Consider the following 18,710-nt stretch of genomic DNA (forward strand, 5'->3'; position numbering starts at 1 on the left):
TTAGGGTCACTGCTCATAAAGGAGAGACTCATCTTGCTGGTCTGGTCTTCCTTCCCTTCAATCTGATGCATGTGAGTGAACTGATGATAAACATAATGGAAGTGGGGCAGGCTCTTAATTAATGGATGAGGATGAGGATCCATAAATGACTTCACAATTGAGGTACGAAGGAGGCATAACCTTAATGCTTGCTATAAGCACATCTTACACTTTTTGTAATAAAATTCACTATTATGCATGTGCCAAGATCCTCTAAAAATGGAAGCAAAAGCTACAACAAAAAGATTATCAATTCACAAATCCTACCAAAAGATTTTTGTAAAACTAATCCTACAAAAGTGCAAAATAAAAACCATACCATCCGCCATTGAAATTACATCATCCAATAACAAAGAAAACACAATGGTACCATTCTTACAACCTCACATAGTAAAATAACTTGACCAGATTCCAATAATATAAAATAGTAATCAATAGCCAACAGAGAATTCAGGTTTATGGAAGAAATAAATCTGTTCTTCAATTAACCAGTAGTCTGAAGAGAACAAATGATTTTGACCATGATATCTAAAATGTACTGAAAACTAATTTTTGTGTTTTCATGAAATTAATATTACCAGTATTTACCTATAGTGATCTTGCAATATTCCCATCAATCAGCGAGAAGAAGGAAGATATCTATACAAACCTACATATGGTCCACCAGGTTTAATAACTTTTGTGCTTCGGTTGCGGGATTCCTCCTCGGCCTGGGTCATTTTTTCTCGTGTCATCTGATACGAGTCGTTTGTTGCACACACTGTAATTTTATCTTGTATAAATCCCAGGCAATTGAGCTGTGAGGCTCCAGAGCTGTCAAGTAAGACGATGGCTTTGTTAGACATGCCCCTCATTTTGTACAATAAAGTACAAGAAAGAATTATACAATCCTAAAATCAGCAGCCCAAATAAGAACTAAAATCCTAAAATAACTAATAATAGCAATTTTTAACTGTAAAGATTATTTAAAATATTTGTGTTTCTCTTCTTCATTTCATGTCACTTGAAAAAAAATATTATTGTGAATAGAGTGTGTGAAGTGAGCTCTCAGAGATCAAATCCATGAGATTTTTTGGGAAAATCAGCTTTTGGAATGAATACCAGAATCTTGATAGGCACTATAATTCTTCCATTTAACAGTCTAATATTTTTAAGAATTAGCTACCACTGATATGAAAAACATTAAAAGTTCACTTTGAGTGGAACCATAATATACATGGTTGTTAGACTAGATGAAACAAACACACCACAATTCTTTTGATTATTAATAAAATTAGTTTTAAAGCTAAAACACTGCCACATTAAAATTTTATTAGTATTAGCCCAAAGATTCTAAACATTGGTAGAATTTATATTTAATGCATTGTTAAACCTCTATATAAGCTGACCTATTTATATAGCAAATAATTAAGAAAATACTGGATAAGAGATTTTGTCAGAAATAATTACCATGGCCTTAAAACAGATTGGACTATAAAAGTAAGGAAAATGCCATTGTAGCTCTGATACTCGATTTCCAAACTTATTTGGAAATGGCTTTGCTATAATGCTAAAAAATAATTTAATAAAAATTTTGTAAATTTCTAATAACTGTACAAATACTTTAAAAAAATCGGTTCATTCATCTCATAAATATTTATGAAGCAGGGACTGCATGCCAGCAATGTGTGAGTACACAGGCTATGACAAGGACTGAGACAGATGTGGTCCCTTTTCCAAGGAGCGCTCTGTCTAATGGGTGACAAGGATGAACAAACTGGAAATTATGACACAATGTGATAAATGCCATGGTAGAGACCCTCCAGGAAATGCTGCATCTGGATGTGTGGGAGAGGGGAGAGGCAAAGGCTTCCTGGAAGAAGTGATGCCCAAGTGACCTAGAGGGATGACTAGACAAAGGGGAAGAAAGACAGAAATGTTCTAGGAGAATAAGCAACCTGTGCAGAGCCAGGGGGAACAAGGAAGAGTTTTTCAGTTAAGCCAAATAGAGTTATAAAGGACAATTAGAGATGAGGCTGAAGAGGGCATGAGAAGTACCATACACAGGGCTTTCAGGCCCTGGTATGAATTTTGGACTTTATCCTAAGAATAACAGAAGCTGAAAATATCTCCTTTGCATTGTAGAAAGATCAGTTTGGATAAAGAACAGACTCAGAGGAAAAAGGTAGGAGAGCAGTTAGGAGGCTGCTGAAAAACTATAGGCAAGAAGTGATGACTTGAACTGGTGTAGGGTGATGTGAATGCAAAATAGTAAACAGATTCCAGAGATAGCGATGAGGCAGAATTGATAAGAATTGATCAGTCATTGGCCATAAAGGAAGAGAGTGGGGAATAGAAGTTAAAGATCATGCCCAGCTTACCAAGTGTGGAGCTGACACTTATTGAGACACTGGGGTGGGGTTGGAAGAGAGGAAGTAAGTTTTGTGTTGGACATGGTGACTGAAAAAATGAGGAGACATCTCAAGAGGGAACCAACTGTGAAGAATAATTAGAATAAACAATAAGATGAAAAGACCACAGGAGACTAAAAAAGTAAGCCAAAAGGGTCAGCCAAGGTAACCAGAAAAGCAGTGTGTTATGGAAGCCACTGATACAGAATGCTTCAAGAATCAGAGTAGTCAACAGTGTGAAATGCTGGCAACAAGTCTAGACCAATAAGAAACTAATAAGCATTCAATGGATTCAGGACAAGAAGGTTAAGGACTCCCATGACGGAGCAGTTTCAGTGGAATGGTGGAGACTGATGCCAGGTTTTGGCTCCAGAAATGACTGCAAATGAAGTTGTTATTCTTTATTTTCTTTTTTAATGAGATACCTGAGCATGTATGAATGCTGAGAAACTGATAAAGGAGGTGAATGAGAAAGGGAGAAATTTAAGCCTCAGGGGATCAGGATGGAGAAGAAAAAGAGGAATAGAAAATTGTAGTAGAGTACAGAAAAGACCACAGGTGGCAGGAAGTTTGAATTCCAAGATCTCCCACTACTTACTATGTCATTTACATAGTGAGAATAAGCTGAATGTGTTGCCAATCACAATGAAGTTTTAGTTTGCACAATTCAAGATCAAGTTAGAACTCTTTCAGTGATGTGTCTTATTTTATATCTCACTACTGTGCTCACTTGAAATACAACTTTCTCAACTTGCACAATTCAAGATCAAGAAACAGATCTTTACATGAAAACTAAATCCTGCAGGCAAGAAAGTACTCTCTAGAATTCTACATCCCTTTTCAACTGAAGTACCTTAAAAGTTCAAATATGCTGACATACTATAATATTATATATTAAAAGCCTAATATGCTAAGGGTCTGGCCATCTGCTCATCTGTTCAACCAATCAAAGAATGATATGCTAATGATATGCTAAGGCTGCCCAACCACTCACTATGACGTGCACTGACCACCAGGGGCCAGATGCTCTACCTGGTAGGTTAGCTTGCTGCTGGTGTCTGGCTGAGTGGGACTGAGCGAGATGGGCTGGACACCCTGGAGCCCTCCCTAGGCTCCTCCTTGGCTGGCCAACCTCCTGTATCCCTCTCCGGCCCCAAACATGCACCGGTGGAGTCCCTCAACCTGGTATGTGCCCTCTTGCAATCCAGGACCCCTCGTGGGCTGTCAGAGAGCTGGTTTTGGCCTGATCCAACAGGCCAGAATTTGTGCACTGGCCCTCTAGTATGTATATACTAGAGGTCTTTCTCTATCCTAGCTCAGTGTTTCCCATTCTTGAGTGCTCAAAACTATGTATTTTCACTAGGTCTGTGAATGAGCAAATTTAAGGAATTTTTGAAAAGTAAATTTAACTTTGGGATTTCCTCCATTTTACATAGGAGAAAGTATGGTTTTAAGGAGAATTATAAAGAAAGATAAGAAAGGAGAGTAGTTAATATGTAGTTTTTGACCATCCATTTATTAAGTATTTAATTTGAGCTTCACCAGCATTGTAAGACTAGAAAAAGGGTATAAGAAAGCCCTTGCCTTTGAGGAGCTTGCACAATTGCATGAAAGACAGGATCCATTGGAAAAATAAAAATTAAATTGAATAGAAAGGTGGATACAGGTTAAAAAGTTTTGCTTGCCAGGTTGAGAACTGAAAGTTTGAGTACTTGTGATTTTTTTAGAGGCAAATTTCAATTTATACCATACCACACCACTTTATAAAGCTCTTTGAATCATGCTTTTATACTTGGATCACACTTTTTATACAGCATTGCATTTATCCCAAATTTTTTCACAATAATTATTTCTTTTCTCTTGCTGCATCATGTATAGTTTTAAGTGACCTTAAATCCTTCTCCAAAAAAGCAAAGTAGAAATAAGTACATAGGATATTTGTGATGTAAGGGAGAAACCATATCACCTATTATGATATGACTGGTATTAAAAAGGAAATTAAGTTCTTTAATAAAATTCCTAAGGGGACATAGTTCAATTTGATGTAAAAATGATATCACTATCTTATCCTATCCTATTCTATATACTAAAAGACTAATATACAAATAGACTGATCAGCAGAACAACCAACCAAACAACCAGTCACTATGACATGTGCTGTCCACCAGGAGGCAAACGTGGAACATGCTCGGCTCCATCAGTGAGTGTAAGAGGTGGCTGCCAGCCTCGATCCCCCCTCAGGGCTTCTCAATCTCCCTCTGCTCCTGAGGGGTGATTAGGGCTGGCAGCTGCCTATGGCACCTGCTGCCAGCGATGGCCCCTCTCATATCCGCAGCCAGTGCCAGAGCCGCAGCTCATACTTGCTGCTGGTGCCCAGCACTGGCCCCGATCGCTTGGCACCATCAGGGGGTGCAAGCAGTGTCTGCCAGCCCCAATTACCCCTGAGGGCTTCTCCACTTCCCTCTGCTCCTGAGGGGTGATCAGGGGCAGCAGCCACCGCTTGTACCTGCTTATGGCACCAGCACTCCTAGCCATCAAGGGGTACGAGTGGGGCCAGTGCCATCAGCACATGGGAGCAGTGGCAGTGGGAGCAGGGCTGCAAGCAGACAGGATCAGGCCACGGTGGGAGAGGCTGGGTGAGAGCATGGAGGATGGGCTAAGACCCACCCCTGTGCCCACCACAGCATCTTAGCCCACATTCCTTTTAAGGTGCACAAATTCGTGCACTGGGCCCCTAGTAATATAATAATTCTCTAAAGACAAGCATTCCAGGTGAATGCACCACAATTAGAAATCAGTATGCAGTGTGGTATGCAATAAACACTGGACTGAAATTAGGAGAACTCAGTTCTCATTAAGCCCAGTCCCTAACTAAGCAGTTATATAACTGTGGGTAAGTCCCTTGTAAAAAGATAGGGTTGAACAATTACCAAGGACCCTTATACTTGGTGATTCTATAATTGATTGTAATACTGTCCCATAGAACTTTATGCAACAGTGAAAATAATTAATATCTTTGCTGTCTGCTCTGATAGCAACCAGACACCTGGCTATTGAGCCTGTAATGTGTGGTTAGTCTAAGTGAAGAAGTAAAAGTTTTAAATTTTATTTCACTTTTATCAATTGAGATGTAAATAGCCACATGTGCTCAGTAGCTATCCCAGTGAATAGTGCAGAAAGGTCTATAAAATTTATAAGATGCAATTTATACCAAAAATATAAGTTTGGAGGTGGGCAATCTTTAGAAATTAACATATACTCAGGAGGAAAAGTTGATTAAAAGGTAGTCACCTTAAATAAGAGGAGAAATTTAAATTCTTTCAATGATGTTATATCTCTGCCTACCATGCTCACTTGAAACACACCTTTCCCTTCATCTTTCGCTCATGCACAGCAAGCATAAACACATCTTCAAGTGCAGCTCAGATAAGATAGGGATGGATGGCCAAGGGGACTTTGGGCCAATATCAGTGACTCCTGGAAGGCTTGGAGGCCCTAAGGCCTTATCTTTATCCACAGGCAGAACAACTCCCCCTACTCAAGGGGCCCATTCTTTAGTCAGAAACAACCACAGCAAAGAAGAGTGGCACAAGTGGCTTATTGTGTAGAGAATCTAAGTAGATAAGAGTTCCATGGTACCCTGGGATGTGGGTGTGTGTTCTTGTCTTCTTTATTAAAAAAAAAAAAATCAGAAATGACTGCTATGCTGGGGTTAATTTCTTGTTTTCATTCTGCTGCAGAATAAATATTTTTAAAAATCTACTTTAAAGTAAGGCTTGCATAGGGAAGAAGAAAAAGAATATGCAAGGTATATAGGATTTTCCCCCCTCCTTTACCCTTAAATACTAGTCTTGAGTGTACTATAAAAAGGCTCTCTTATTTAAATGCAGTGAACATAAACTTTTTTAAAATCCCCAAACTTGTTTTTAATAAAACAAGCAAATAAACCATGTTTTATAGGTTAAAAAAAAAAGTACTTTAAAAATTCTTCGAGAGTAAGAATGTTAAAATTTTTGTGATTGTTGCCCACAGTGACAAATATAATTTCTAGTACAGAGTAGGTGCTCAATATTTCTCAAACACTGTAAATGAGCTTTGCTATTCAATTCAATAAATATTTATAAGTAGCTACTATGTATTTTGTTGTTTAATTTTTTAAAAAACCCTCAGAGAAAAATGATTTTCTTTTTTTCATTTACTTACCTAGAGAATCTCTGCTGAATGCAGTCAAAGCTGCCCTGAGGGTTGTCTTTACCCACATTTGACAAATAGAAGTTAAATGTATGCACTTCATTGATGGGATCATTTCTGGGAATTTTGACAAGCTAAAAGGAGAGAAGAAAAAAAAGAAGAAAAAACGCCTCAAATTATAAATTTTCAATAAAATGATCTGATGGCTGTCTTTCAAGTAACGTTCACTTTATACCTGAGCCCTATTTTGCATTTAAATTACCCAATAATCTAAGAAATCTGGCAAGTACATTTATAACTCACCATATTCTCATGTCCAACTTTTTACCCTAAAGTGCCAGTAATCACTTCTACCCAGCAATTAGTTTATGAGAGGAACCCTCTTCATTGCAAATAAACAAATATTTATAATTCACACGAAAAGAGTTACTAGTGAATTGGCCAAAAAGTTCATCCTCTTTTGAGCTACACAGGATCTGTTTGGCTAACATGACCCCTTGCTGAATAGCTTCTAGATATTTAAATGCTCTCTAAGATAGCTGTGGCCTGTGCGGCTGAGTTGGTTGAGTGTCATCCCATGCATTGAAAGGTGGATGGTCCGATTACTGGCCAGGCCACATGTCCAGGTTGCAGGTTCAGTCTCCGGTTGGGATGCAGTCAATGTTTCTCTCACATTGATGTTTCTCCCTCTTCTTTCCTCTCCTTCTAAAATCAGTTTTTAAAAATACATGTAAATGCTTTCTAAGATAAAGTCCATGTCCCAATCTTTTGCTCTCTTATTATATATACATATTTAATTTAAATCTTGCTACTTTGAGTAATATTTTTGAAGAATATCTAGCAACATAAGGTGAATGCCATAATTACATTCATAGCAAAATGAACCCCTCATTCATCCTTATGCTCATAGGACAGGGCCAGCAGCCTACTGAGATGATTTTGCAAGGCACTCTGAGGCTGAGCCCAGGCAACACTGTGAAACAGGGTATGTTTTCCATGCTCCTGTTCAAAGTCTGGTTTCTCTACTAGATGAGGGAAGGGATAGGACTGCTCTAGATAACTGAGCCCCTGCACCAGGATCATATTCCTGGCACATGGTAGAAGCTTCATAAACATCTGTGAACAAATGAACTAGAACATTCTCACGGTCTTTCAACTGTTGCACCCTTTCCAGCTCCTGAAACCTTTCTTCCCTTGGGTGTGCAGGGGCCACCACAGGACAATTACAAAAAGGATTTGTTGGCACGAATGTAAAATATGACATCCTGCTGTCCAGCCCCCAAATACACATAGTCAGTAATTTAGTTCGAAACTGGGAGGGGAAAGTGTTGTATAATTCTCAGTCTTCTCCCCGCATCTGTGCTTTCTATGATTGGAAGATTAAGACTCAGAGTTAACTGGCATGCACACACATATACATACACTCCTAAATGTGCTAGTAAGTATAAGTATGTATGACCTCTACATTCGTGGTTTTTAAAGCTGTAGCAAGGCAGATGGTACAGACTGACCTAATCTCAGGCACTTGCTGGAAAAGATCTGAATAAGATGTCATCAAGGGATCTTTATATCTTCAAAATTTCAAAAGCTTAAATTACATAGTTTATAGATGTAGTGTATCTAATTTCCTAAAGATGGTACAAATTAGATTCAAATTTTATTTGTATCAATATCTAAATATACTCTTACAAATAAAATGGATATACAAAGGAGTACTAATATTTATAGCTGTTAAGTCTGCATAACAGTTTGGTCCCAGGGGGAGTAAAATAGGAGACTAACTTAATGGAAAGAGCAGGTTGTGTATGACAATTTGGGTAGGTAGGGTGGTGGGGATGGAGACTTCAGAACTAAACCAAGGGGACCTCAGGGGGAACTGTGGAACTGTTAAGGTAACAGATAAGGTGGGATTTGAGAGCTTGTCTAATCAAGGGCAATAAATGAGATATTTCAGGGACTAGATGTGAGGAAACTTACGAATACTCATATCTCTGACATATAGAAGCTTATTCCACAGTGAAATAGGAGTCAGTCCTTTCTTCCAGAATGGTCACAAAACATTTTCTTATCAACTGGCTTTTGAATTTACGGAATATGAAAGGGAGATGAAAATGAAATTACTGTTATTGGTAGGCCTAGGGTCAACTTCTAGAGACTGGGCTAGCCACCATGGGAAAAGAAATTCTGAAGTCTGATTTAGAAGCCATCCTTGGAAGAATATCCTTTAGTGATAGGAACTTCTCAATTAATTATAGTATTTTAAGCTTTTTCTATAGGTAAGTGGGAATAACTTTATATTTAGATTGAAATTTTTAGCTAAATGCCTTAAGAATGAAATATTTTTAAAGTATCAAAGACTATGGTTCCAAACATCTTCTTATTCAAGATGAAGAATATAAAAATATACCACCATGTTCTGGGTAACTGGAGAAGTAGATGTTAAATTTCATTCCAAAAATGAAAGATTGAAAATCAAAGATTTAGGACCACATCCCAGAACCCTCCTCCCAAACTCCAGTCTGTCTTTGATAAAAAGCTCTGAAGAAAAAGTTTCAGGAAACTTTCAGACATTTATAATTAACATAAACACTGTATATTGAGATTTGTAAGTCAAGGCTTCTAATTATTCCAAGATACAAGCTCAGGCATGTGGCAATGGACTACTGTCTGAAAGGTCATTTCAACATCAAGTCACAGATCTCCTATTTACATAAGGATGTAGGGCAGAAATGCAATGTACACACTGCTGCAAATTTCTCACATGGGTGTGCTAACTTCTGCTTAAAAGCCATTGGTACCTTTACTTGCAGGGGTTACTTACCCTTAAGTCAATTACTTTCTACTCAATATTAGATGGAGGTAACACACTTGATTAAAAATAAGACCATCAGGTTTTTCTTTAACATTTATTTAATAAATAAATGTTTTATTCTTTTGTGGGTATTACAAGTGATTTAAACTTATAGAAGCTTTTCTTGGACAGTAATTCTGTGAGTTTCAATAGCGAGCTGTTCCTGCTAAGGTGACTATAAACACACACTGAGATGCTTGTGACCTAGCAGTACCACAGCTTGCTATGATAACGCTTGATCTTTAAAGCAGACTCATCGTGCTGACAGGCCTTAGAAATCATATAACTGAATTTCTTCATTTCATAGAAAAGGAACAGAGAGAGGTTCAGTGACTTGCTCAAGGGTTATGACTCTATTTAAAATTGCAACTCCTTACTCCTGACCTCCTAATCCTGCCCCATGTTTGTCTAGAGCACTTAGTATCGCACTAAATCACAAAGTATGTTTATTCTCTTTTTCCCTTGACTATAATATAGCCCTTAGAAAGATGGAGACTTTTGTCTGGCTTGTTCCCTGTATATATCACTAGCATCTTAAACAATGTGTGGTACAAAGTAGTCACTCCATGCATGTTTGTTGAATGAATGAAAATGCTGATTAATGCCTGAGCCAGTTATAGAACAATTAACATGTCTGCTCTCTTCCCACCAGTATTTCCAAAGCATGTTAAAAAGTTTCCTTATATATAAAAAAAGGTTCTATCTTCAAATAAATTTGGGAAATGCCTGGTTAAACTAAACAGTTTTCTTTGCTATAAGTCCTTTCAAATTAGTCGTTTCTCAATTTGTATGACCTTAGAACCCATTTCCTCTGACATCTCAGGAGGCCAGTTTGGCTCTTAGTATTATTTGACTACGATATTTACTATTTTGCTACATATACACTATATATCTTTCTTTGGATATAGATAAAGATTGCTAAAAACATTTAAACTTTAGAATTCCTCATTGTTCTCAAATCCTTTCCACACTTTAATGATTCTGTCAGTTTAGCTATAGGAGTGTATTTGCATGTTCAGGTGTCAGAGTTTAGGAGCAGCATAAAACATCTAGAATCAGAACAGAAAACAGAAACCTCAACCTGAAAGCCACAAGTCCTATTTTTTAAACTAGAGCTGTAGTTATGACTTAAGGCCTAACATTAAGGGTTTAGGAAGGAAAACAAAAAGGCTTCTCAGATCACCCAGATGTGGAAACCAAAGGGGTGGGTTTGGGAGAGCACGAAAGGCAGGGTATCTTTCACTGGCAATAGAAAAGTAGCACTACAGAAATCAATAAGAAATAAATGTTCCCACTGACAGGCAATGGCAGGGGTAGATAGGGCCCCATACATGCTGGAAATACCTGAAATTTCCACATGATACTTTACTGAGGCTCTAGTACAAAATGCTAATTTTTCTAGCACAAAAAGAAAACACTGGCAGTTATAAAATAAATTCAGGCCATGTAGCAATGAATATGTATAATTCAGGAAAAAGTAAGTCCATTTATTTCCTTATATTCTTTGTCTTTAGTAAGATGTCTATTAAAGAAAAAAGTAAAGTACAATATCTTTCCCTATTATTCTTCACATAATTTCTGTAGATCCAGTTATTAAGATTTCTTACAAACTTCTTAATGAAAGGATAGAATAAGCTAATATTAAGCTTTCTTGGTTATGTTACAATTATAGGATATATGGCTTATTAGAAAAACTATTTCTTGAGAATTGTATTTTCATCCCTAATATACTCTTTCAAATTCATGGCCATTTTGGAGAAACCATTGATGGCAATATTTCAAAACTAATTTTAATTGGTTATGAATAAGCAATAACATTTATAGAAATAAAGTGCTAATTTTTAAAAGTCAAATACACCCAAGTTAATATATAATTAAAACTAAAAACAAAAAGCAAAACACACACACACACACACACACACAAAAACAACTCACCTGAATAATTTTTGGCTCTGTTAATATGAAATCAATCTTCTAAATGTGTCTCATAAGATGACATTGATTGATGGATTTGTTCATTTAAATCATTTATTCCATAAATATTAACTGACTGCACACTATGTCAGGCACTATTCTAGTTTCTGTGATACATTAATAAATAAAACTGACAAAAATCCCTGCATTGAGGCACATATGTAGATGGATTTGAGATACAATCTGCAAAATTCCTAGACATACTGAATGTAAGGAATGTAAGAAAGAGAAAAATCAAGGATAACACTAATGTGTTTTCCCTTAAAAGAATGGAGTTGTGTGTGTGTATACAAATATATTTATGTGTCTATATATATGTATATAGTATCTTGAATATGATAATAAGTATTAATATAACTAAATCAATTCATACTAGGTAAGTACATTAAAATACAAATGACCAATGCTGGTTTCACCAGCTAAAAAGGGGGCTTCAAAGTGAGTTCTGTTATGACTCATTTTGTAGTGTCATGGCTAAAAATTATTTAGAACAGGTGGCTGAGTCTTTTGGTTGGTAGCTGGGTATTTCCAGGAAAAAAAAAAAAAAAAAGGTGGGTGCGTGTTTGACAGTTATTGGCAGAGGAAATATGCAAATAGTAAATAATAGAGATACTATATCAGGGGAAAGGTATATGGATTATGAAGCATGAGAGAATAGAAAAATCTGTATTTGAAAATTACTGTAAAACTGATTTAAAAGCCAAAGTAGCTTTTAGAAGTAAAGTGAGAAAGCCACTAAAGTCTGCTCAAACTTCATGGCTATTAATCCACAAGTCTTTCTTTGATTGCAAAAACTAAAACTTCTCATTCAGTTCTGTAACTATCATAAAACTGCTTTTAATTTTCATTTTATTAATCAGTCCCTTCTAAAACTCAAGTATATTCCTTAGAACCAATATTTATATATAGAAAAGAATTCTCATCTTATCCCTAAATCTGCCCACCCTCCCACATCATCCATCTCCCAGTTCATCAACTGCTATTTATCTAGTGACTGAGGTTACTGGCATCCTGGGGAGTCAACTGGACTCTTCTCTCACACCACTGAACACTCTTCAACATCCAGATAACCATAGCCCTACTGCTTTTACTTCCTAAATGACCTCTCACATGTATGTTCTCATCTCCTTCCTCTGCTTTGGGTCAATATAACCTCTTGCTTGGACACCTGTCTTTCAATCTCCCCTTCTGCTTATTCTTGGTCCCATTCCTCTAATCATCCAGCTGCCCATAAAATGTCTCATAAAATGCCCATGTCAGTCCCAAGAATAATTTATTTCTTCATGGTTCCCTACTACATATATATAATACCATATAGTCTAAGCTTAATAGAACATGTTAAGTTCCTTCTCAAAAGAAGGGCCTGACTCTCAGCTTATATTTAACGTCCCCACTTCTTGTCCTGGCGTGTGCTAACTTATCCTTTATTTAAGACTCATTTCGTAAACCCTTCCCTCAGGGAGCAATTCCTTCGCCAGGGAGGTAGATTTAGAAGCCCTGTCAGGGTTCCCACAGCCCTCTGGGTCCATCTCTATGGCTGCCTTCACTAGACTGCATGCCAAGTATCTGTTTAGGTGTCATCCTCCCCACCAGACTTCGAGTTCTTTGGGGGCAAAGACCATAGTCTTACTTTCACATGTATTTGGGGCACAATAAATATCTAATAAAAATATATTGGATTCATATGAAGAAACTTGGGTCTAGATTAAGTTCACTCAGAAGAAGTCTTAAGATAAGGACACTAAAAAAGTAGAGATGCAGCTGAAATAGATCACTTAAGAGTCTGTGGAAAACCAGATCTTTCAGAGCAGGCAAAAATAAATAACAAAATGAAGGGAGAAGGAAAAAAAAATCCCACACAGTTGCCTGCTGTGTGGTACAAACATCAGTATGAGAATGTTTTTGACCTCTCTTGTGCTATATTTAGCCCTAAAACCTAGACCAAGTGGCTTCTGGGTTTGTGGAACTTTGTAAGTTTTATATTTTTTTAAGTATCTTTATTAAATACTCACAAAATACCCTAGCCTCCCCAAATTCCATTTGAAAATAATGATCCAGCATTTTTAAGCCACTTTATATTTTAAAGGATTTAGGGGGAAAATCACAGCAAGTAATTATCAATTTGTTAATTCTCCTGGTCAAGCAGGAAGCAGAATTTTGTTTTAAAAATGAGCTGTTCCTTCAAAACAAAACCCAAATCTGAATTCTACAAGGAAAAATATCTTAAATGTGTTTGTCAATTTCCAAATTCATTGCCAATCTCCTTTTCTTGCTCTCTTGGAGTCTTAAGGGAAGCTCTTTTTCTGTCATGCCAGGAAGAACTGATACAGAAACATTGGTGGGAAGAACATTGACTCATGGCAGTCAGAAACAGTTGTATAAGTCTAGGGGAGAGACTGATACTTGACATTGTGAACCCACAAGATTAAGTTGCTGAAAGAAACCCAGACCCTAGATTTTAAAATACACATGGTTTCACCCCAACTCAATCAATGTTACCACGAAAACTTGTAAATTTAGTAACATAAATAATATTTAAATCTGAAGACTATTTCTATACAGACTTGAAAGTATATTTAATTCTTAATTCTCAATTTTTCAACATCAATAATAGCCAAACCTTTAAAAAGTTATAGAGTAATATTTTTTAAAAATCTTATGGGGATGCCCTAGCTGGTGTGGCTCAGTGGATAGAACGTCATCCTGCGGACAGAAGGGTCCCGGGTTTATTCCACTCTAAGGGACATGCCAAGGTTGCCAGCTCAATCCCCAGTAGGGGTCATCCAGGAGGCAGCCAATCAATGATTCTCTCCTATCATTGATGTTTCTATCTCTCTCTCTCTTCCTCTCTGAAATCAATAAAAATATATTAAGAAAACAAAATCTTATGGGGAAACCAACCACATATTACAAACAGAGTCAGAGTTGCTCTGGGTGAGGAAAGGAATAGTGAGTGACTGGGAATGCTGAGGCAACTTCAATGATAACATCACAAAATCTCCAGGTTCGGGACCAAAGACGCAAAACGAGGGATCTACACTAAGGAAAAAGAAATAGCAATAAGATGTACCATAGCCAAGGGATGTAACTGTATTAGTTAAATTTTAGTCACATCTTAAGTGACAAATATGACAGATTGTTTACAAAATATGAACTCTTCTGTGCCTTTTTTAAAATGCTAATTAGTGCCAAATATTGATACTTGAACAATTCCAAAGATAGGAAACGGTGTCCTTGTCCTCTTTGCTTTTAAAAATGTTTTCTCTATTATTGGATCAGCTTGTATTTCCAGTTCAAAGGTGGGTTTCCCTCAATGTTATGAGAAGAAAAAAGTAAGCACTCCTTTACACACACATAAAAGGGGAAGTGCAAATAGACTACAACCAGTGTGCTAGGTCATGAGCTCTGCAGCAAGTTGCCCAGTTTCCAAGTCTGACTCCACAGTCTCTTATCTGCATTACCTGTAACTTAACCTCTTTAATCCTGTTTCCTCATCAGTACAATGTGGTTGTATTGCTATTACCTCCTATGGTTGTTGTGAAGTTTAAAAAGATAAACCTATCTCACCACCATTCTCTGACTGAATCAGAACTAATCCTGTGTAGTGATAAATGTTAGACTTATTGTGGTGATCACTTGCAATATATACAAATATCAAATCATTATGTTGTATACCTGAAACTAAGATAATGTTATATGTCAATTATAGCTTAGTAATGAAATAGGTAAGAAAAAGATAACCCATCTAAGATACTTGGCAAAGTATCTAGCACATAGTATGGGTCCAAAATATTTTGCTCTGATGATATAAAGACAGTATTAGGGAGATCACATTTCAGCCTGTTTGATTCAAGCACGCACATGCCTTCCTTAACATAATGATGCTTTTGATTTTTAAAGTAACTTTCAAATGGTAAAGAACTGGTAATAAGGGCCTTATGGGTAATCAAAAGTTGACAACACTCATTCTGGATCCTTGTTATTTACAAAATTAAGGAGCTGGAAACCTTCAGGGTCCTAACTTAAGGATTAGCCAGAAGAAGCCAGAAAAACCTATCTGGGCAAACAAACCAAAAGACTAGCAATATTTCTAATTGTTCTAAACTCAGAGAGAAAAGATATAAGAATGAATAAGTCACAACAGGTGTTTATGGAAGGCTGAAAAGTTGCAGGTGCCTGCTGCTACTCTAGAAAGGTAGTAAACACTGCTTCCCATGAGCCCTATCCAGAAAAAGAAAACGCTGCCTCCAGAGTCCAGAGAGCCCCAGATACTAGCTACAGTACAACAAAGAAACAAAGAAAATAGAATTAAGGATTCTCAGGGGAAGCACAACTTTGTGACTAAAGCATTCAATATTCATAAATGCAAACAATATTTTAAGGGTTGCGTTTCTTTGCTCGTGTCAAAGCCTACAGTATTTTATATTTTATAAATCTCTTTCAAAACATCTATCCTGGATATATGTTCCTTAGGTAAGATTCATTTCATAAAATGTAATTCTAGTCAGTTTTCACATGCAAATATCCTTCAAGACTACAAGAAAAGTAAAACTATTTCTGATTTTACATGTAAAAAGCTATTGAGACATAGTTTTAACCCAGACAAAAATTGCAGTTCTGACCCAGGCAGAAAAAGCTAAAGGAGTTCATCACCACCAAACCAAAACAAAATTATACAAGAAATGTTATAGTGACTCTTTAGGAAAAAGGGAAATAAAGGAACACAAATATAAATAATAAAATGACAATAACTACATATTTAACAATAAACACTTCAAATTAAAAGGATTAAATGCCCAATAAAAATATTCAATATATAGAATAGCTGAATGGATAAGAAAACAAGACCCAAATTTATCCTAAATAATAAAGAGCTAATATGCAAATGGTTGTTATACCCTCACACCATGATGCCCTCACGCCATCACAGTCCATCACCAGGACGCTGCATGTGCATGGAGACCCCGTGGTGGGTCCTGGTGCCTCCAGCTCTATGGGATGAGGCCGGGGGTCCCCCTGAGGCCACGCCTCCCATCCTGGTGCTGGGACAGGGGGACCTAATGCTGTGACCCCCTCGCCCGGGACATGAGGCTGCTGTTCCCCGCCTCGTGGGGATTGATGGGGTGGGGCTGGCCAGGTCTTGGTTTCGCCCAATGGGGGTGGAGCCGGCTGGACACTTCTATTATAAAGGGCAAATAGCAATATTAAAATATTTCCTCTAATTAATTCCCCTCTAATGTGCATGAATTTTGTGCACTGGAACAATAGTATAATAAAAGCCTAATATGCAAATCGACCCACTGGTAGAATGATCTTTGGAACATCCAGTTGCTATGATGTGCACTGACCATCAGGGGGTAGATGCTCAATGCAGGAGCTGACCCCAGCCCACAGGTCCCAGGCCTGCCAAGGCAAGTGCCAGTGGGGGGACCCCTGACTGCCCCGTTGGTTGCCCCAAAGAAGGAGGCAACTGGTAGCGGCAAGGGGTGGGGCCAGCGAATAGGCAGTGCCAGGCAGTGCCAGGTCGGCCAAGGTGGGTGCCATTGATGGCTCCCTGATCGTCCCACCGGTCGCTCCACAGGTTGCCACACAGATCGGACCTGATCACTGGCCAAGCCTAGGGACTCTACCCAGGCTTCTAGTGCTGTTTATAAGAGACACAAATCAGATCAAATAATACACACCGACTAAAATTAAAGGAGTGGGGGGAAGGGTAGCTGGGTAACAATACTTATATCAGACTACACTAGACTTTAAAACAAAAACTATAAGGAAAAAAAAGGACATTTCATAATGATAAGAGGATATAACTCTTATAAACATTTATGCACCCAACATAGGAGCAACTATAAAGCAAATATTGATGGACATACAGTGTTAGAGTTATGGTTAGGTAACTGAAAAGGGGGGGGAAAAAAAACAACCCAGCAGTTCTGATTTCTAAGAGAATTGGTCCTTCTGATGTAAATAAGAGTGCTTGTCAAGTCTCTTAGATAAACTGCTTTATGACTGCAAAAATACAGAACTAAAAATATTCATTTTTAAGAATAGTATGCTTAAGCTGTTGGTAAGCCCATCAAAGCTATGTCTTCAAATAGAGAAAGAAATATGTGGGCAAAGGAAAATGGTTTACATGTAAACAGCTAAGATAATTACTGTACTTGGATAATTCATATTGTAAAGCATTTGCTTGATTATCTTTTAGATAATTATTCAATTCTGTTAGAAGGCAGGTTCATACACACCAATGTTCCTCTAGAACACATGTGTCAAACACAAGGCCCGTGGGCCAAATCCGTCCCGCCAGGCCTTGCAATGTGGCCCGCACCGCGCTGTCATCACTGCACTCCGCTGCGTTTCCATCACAATGACAGTTTATGACTGTTCAGTAAACCATTCGGCCCGCGATTTAGGCTGGATTTTAGATTTTGGTCCCTTCTCTGATTGAGTTCGACACCCCTACTCTAGAACAATGTAACTATATGAGGTAGCAAAACATTTTATCCACGTGCCAATAACTCACTTCATTGCCCCATAAAAAAGATGGGTTCATGAGAAGTTTGTGATATTTCTGTTAAGAAAGACAGGCAGCCCTGGCCAGATAGCTCAATTGGTTAGTGTGTTGTCCTGATACTCCAGAGTTATGGGTTCGATCCCTGGTCAGGGCATACATAAGAATCAACCAATGAATGCATAAATAAGTGGAACAATAGACCAATGTTTCTCTTTTTTCTCTCTCCCTTCCTCACTCTCTAAAATCGAGCAAATAAAAAATTAAAGAAAAAGAAAGACAGGTACTTAAAGGTAAGGGTGGAAATTCAAAAGCATTAAATTATTAAAACCATAAACAAGGTAAAGAGAAATAGAATGACAAAATATGTAAAAAGTTAGAGAAATAGAGTAACTATTTTAAAAACAGAGAAATAGAGTAATTATTTCAAAGAAAGTCCATGAATTAATAAAAACTTCTCCCCACTATAATGAGAGAAACAAAAAACTCAAAACCACTCCTAGCAATATCAGATGGAGTCAACACATTTGATACTTGATGTTACCCATGCCAGATAGTTTCAAGTAAATTATACTATTAGTTTTTAAATATTATCAAATAATTACTTTTGAAATTTAAAAAACATGTATTTAATACTGGCCAGGGGAAAATTTCCTGACAGGCACTTAAAAATAGCAGCAGCAGCCGAAACCAGTTTGGCTCAATGGATAGAGCGGGCATATCCCCAGTAGGGGGTGTGCAAGAGGCAGCTGAT

General features: G+C 37.5%; 1 protein-coding gene across 4 annotated transcripts in view; it reads right to left on the minus strand.

Moving 5' to 3' along the window:
- Positions 1 to 18,710, minus strand: part of ELL2 (elongation factor for RNA polymerase II 2) — a 71,627-nt gene that overhangs the window by 21,621 nt on the left and 31,296 nt on the right. For all 4 annotated transcript variants that reach the window (XR_004983194.2, XM_036411285.1, XM_036411286.2 and 1 more), the window contains 2 exons: positions 6,633 to 6,754; positions 689 to 852 (listed from right to left, as the gene is read on the minus strand). Coding sequence is in view for 3 of the 4 variants with exons in the window: in XM_036411285.1 (XP_036267178.1) it covers positions 689 to 852; positions 6,633 to 6,754 (286 nt within the window). In the remaining variant the exon portion in view is untranslated. The remainder of the gene's footprint in view (positions 1 to 688; positions 853 to 6,632; positions 6,755 to 18,710) is intronic.

Source organism: Pipistrellus kuhlii, unplaced genomic scaffold (assembly GCF_014108245.1).
Source record: "Pipistrellus kuhlii isolate mPipKuh1 unplaced genomic scaffold, mPipKuh1.p scaffold_m20_p_4, whole genome shotgun sequence".
Taxonomy (NCBI): domain Eukaryota; kingdom Metazoa; phylum Chordata; class Mammalia; order Chiroptera; family Vespertilionidae; genus Pipistrellus; species Pipistrellus kuhlii.